The sequence below is a fragment of the Macrobrachium rosenbergii genome, chromosome 50 (assembly GCF_040412425.1).
Source record: "Macrobrachium rosenbergii isolate ZJJX-2024 chromosome 50, ASM4041242v1, whole genome shotgun sequence".
NCBI classification, from domain to species: Eukaryota; Metazoa; Arthropoda; class Malacostraca; order Decapoda; family Palaemonidae; genus Macrobrachium; species Macrobrachium rosenbergii.
The window spans coordinates 21,202,501-21,206,678 of record NC_089790.1 but is presented as its reverse complement, the minus strand read 5'-3'; the positions used below and the strand labels follow the sequence as shown (position 1 = coordinate 21,206,678).

Below are 4,178 nucleotides of genomic sequence, written 5' to 3'. Positions count from 1 at the left end.
AAAGGAAAAGGAAATTTATAGGTGAAGAGAGGGTCCATTATTATTATCATTGGCTGCTGCCAAATGCCCCATTAAATCAAGGAGAGAGAGGTCGGGTAGGCGAGAGAGAGAGAGAGAGAGAGAGAGAGAGGAGAGAGAGAGAGAGAGAGAGAGAGAGAGAGAGAGAGAGAGAGAGAGAGAGAGATTCACGTTTTCCTCTTCCGTTGGAGAATGAGATTTTCCTCAAATGAAAGGTGGGAGGAAGATCTCGTGGATTTTTGGAGTCTTCTTGGTCTGGGTTCGGTCTTTGGTGTCTGGTCTCTGGCTTTTGATCTTTGGTCTCTGGTCTTTGGCCTTTGGTCTCTGGTCTGTGGTCTTTTGTTCTCTGGTCTTTCGGTCTCTGGTCTTTGGTCTTTTGTTCTCTGGTCTTTCGGTCTCTGGTCTTTGGCCTTTGGTCTCTGGTCTGTGGTCTTTTGTTCTCTGGTCTTTCGGTCTCTGGTATTTGATCTCTGGTCTTTGGCCTTTGGTCTCTGGTATTTGGTCTGTGGTCTCTGGTCTTTGGTTTTTTGTTCTCTGGTCTTTCGGTCTCTGGTCTCTGGTATTTGGTCTTTGATCTCTGGTCTCTGGTCTTACCTGTATGTATGTGTACATTCACAGATAATAAAAATGTATTTGAAGCGACCTTGCAATATAATAGAATATAATTAGTGAGGGGATAACCACCTGAAACGTTTTGATTTCGTAAGGATTGATGAACTCTCTCTCTCTCTCTCTCTCTCTCTCTCTCTCTCTCTCTCTCTCTCTCTCTCTCTCTCTCTCTCTCTCTCTCTGTAAAGAAAACGCTGCTTGATTATCGTCTGGGTAGAATGCCGAAAGCAATCACTTCCTTTTTTCAACGGCCCCCTACTTCATCTCTCCTATATTATATCGTATAACAGCTGATAAGATATTTCTCTCTCTCTCTCTCTCTCTCTCTCTCTCTCTCTCTCTCTCTCTCTCTCTCTCTCTCTCTCAGTCTTTCCCCAAAGACGTGCCTGTCTCATAGCTTATAGAGATTACGTCCGGCTCTCTCAGCTCACGGTCAAAATGAGCCCTATATCACAGTGGATCCGAGAAAAAGAGGATAATTCTTTCTTCGATCATTTGTTAAACCTGTAATAAGTATTATGTTTTGGTTTGACGTTTTTTCTTCAGTTTTAGTTTTCTGGAAAAGAAAACTACTGAGATGGCCATTTGTCTGGCCGTCCGCACTTGATTCTGTCCTCTCTTTTTCTGTCCGCCCTCAGATCTTAAAAACTGTTGAGGCTAGAGGACTACAAATTGGTATGTTGATCATCCACACTCCAATCATCAAACATACCAAATTACAGCCCTCTAGCCTCAGTAATTTTTATCTTAATGTTAAAATTAGCCATGAATGTGTCTGGCACCGCAGCAACACGGGCCACCACTGGGCAATGGGTAAAAGTTTCATGGGCCGCGGCTAAGAGTTTCATGGGCCGTGGCTGAGATTTTCTTATAGCATTATACGCTGTACAGAAAACTCGATTTCGCCGAAGAAACTTCGCCTCATTTTGTACTTGTTATTTAACAGGGATAATCACAAATTCCTTTCGAATAGCCGAGATCTGGTTTATCAATCGAGTGGTATTTCTAATTATGGTGAGTCAGGTTAGATTCAGAATGTATAATTTATCATCAGATTTTATCAGTCTCAACAATTCTTTTTTATAGTTTTATGGATGAAAGGTGTGGCAACACTGATGAAGTATGAATGGGTTGTGTGAATGAGGTTGTACGAATGATTATGTTTAAAAAATATAATGTGATATCCATTTTATTATTTCTTCGCTCGGCACCGTCAAATGACAAAAACTCTTTTTGTCAGTTTAACTGTGCCTCAAAAGTAAATTAGAATTGATATTTTACTTTATAACTGCATGATTTATATATGTTATATTTTATATATATATATATATATATATATATATATATATATATATATATATATATAATATATACCGTATATATATAAATTTCTGGCTCACATCGGGACCGAGCCCAGTCTTTCAACTGAGAGTCCAAGGCGTTAGCAGTTCGTCCGCACAGGTCATCAAAGAGGTTAGAAGGAACCTAAATTTATTTCTGTGAAACTCTTTCCCATGTGTTCATTTGCATCATATATATATATATATATATATATATATATATATATATATATATATATATATATATACATATATGTATATATATACATAAACATACATATATATAATATATATACAAATATATTATATATATATATATATATATATATATATATATATATATATATATATACGTATATGTATATATACAAATATATATATATATATATATATATATATATATATATATATATATATATATATATATATATATATATATATATATATATATATAGAGGAACCACAGACACTCCCTTTACCTGGATACTGCAAACAGCCGTAGTAGACAAAACCTCGCTATAACGACTTAACCAAATACTTCCCTGATCTGAATAAAAAATCCCTTGTTAAGGGAACACTAAACCTACAGGACTTCTATCCTCCTGGTCAATTGTAACCAAATTAGGACCCATTTTGGGTTCCGGCCTAACCCTGTTTGACCTCAACGATGTAACTTGACTCAAGTGGATTTAATATTACCGTGTATTGAGCAACGGACGAAGTTACCCAGATGATGAGTAAAGTGATATTTAATATTTTTTCTTCCTTTTTTTCTTTCGTGTTTTTCTTGCGTTTAATATTTCGTTGTAGATGATTTAATTTGACATTTATTCTGACAAATTTAATTTTGATAAATGAATCGATCCACAACTGTGTTTTAATACTCAAACTAAATAATCTTTTACAAAACAGTTGTGTTTTGTGTTTCTGTACATTATGAAGGGAGAGTTTCAGATATTATTTTAGGCTGTTGCAATACAATTTTGTCCATGTTTGTGGGTTCTCTTTTACATACCGATATTTAGTATCTAACGGCATCTTCGCCAACAACTCATTAACATTGTGTAACAAATTAATAATAATGTGAGATTTAATAGTTATTCATTTCAACATTGCTAGAAGTAATGATAGAACGTGGGCGGTTGTTTTCGCTTTTCAGCTCAAAAGAACTCGAGTTGCTTTCAGAGGCACTTATGAAAGAGTGCTTTTTATTTTCCGTATAGGTAACTGAATCCTATTTAATTAATGGAACAAGCTGGTTCGGAGAGGAGATAAAGTAATAGGAGAAACTCAGTCATTGAAGACTCTGAACTTTTCTAATTCACCGGACCCTAATTCAGATGTTTAAGGCGACATTTTGATGGAAGTCTGTTTGTTATATGGATGCTCCATTAACAAAACCCGTTATTTTAGCTAGAGAGAGAGAGGGAGAGAGAGAGAGAGAAGAACAGGATTAGAATATAGTGTGTTTTTGGTACCTTGATATTCAAGTGGATAACCCTTCAGAGAGAGAGAGAGAGAGAGAGAGAGAGAGAGAGAGAGAGAGAGAGAGAGAGAGAGAGAGAGAGAGAGAGAGAGAGAGAAGAACAGGATTAGAATAGTGTTTTTGGTACCTTTATATTCAAGTGGATAACCCTTCAGAGAGAGAGAGAGAGAGAGAGAGAGAGAGAGAGAGAGAGAGAGGTGAACAAAATTAGAATATACAGTGTTTTTGGTACCTTTATATTCAAGTGGATAACCCTTCAGAGAGAGAGAGAGAGAGAGAGAGAAGAACAGGATTAGAATATAGAGTGTTTTTGGTACCTTTATATTCAATTGGATAACCCTTCAGAGAGAGAGAGAGAGAGAGAAGAATATACAGTGTTTTTGGTACCTTTATATTCAAGTGGATAACCCTTCAGAGAGAGAGAGAGAGAGAGAGAGAGAGAGAGAGAGAGAGAGAGAGAGAGAGAAGAATATACAGTGTTTTTGGTACCTTTATATTCAAGTGGATAACCCTTCAGAGAGAGAGAGAGAGAGAGAGCGTATATAAAGTGTCTTTGGAACTGAAAGCTCAAATTCGAAATAAGGTCACACCTCATCCTGTGCATTGTCCTGACGCCATGCCGCGTCCACTAAGCTAAAACTGGAACGGTGGGCTCTGGGCCTCCGCAGTCAATCGAGATTAGTTTATCCAAACACGGGAATCGGAATTGTATTCGGCCGGCGCAA

General features: G+C 37.0%; 1 protein-coding gene across 1 annotated transcript in view; it reads right to left on the bottom strand.

Annotated features, from left to right (window-relative positions):
• Positions 1-222: 222 nt before the first annotated feature.
• Positions 223-4,178, bottom strand: part of LOC136832921 (nucleolar protein 58-like) — a 10,887-nt gene continuing 6,931 nt past the window's right edge. The window contains exon 2 of the mRNA XM_067094580.1: positions 223-612. Coding sequence (XP_066950681.1) covers positions 223-612 — 390 coding nt within the window. The remainder of the gene's footprint in view (positions 613-4,178) is intronic.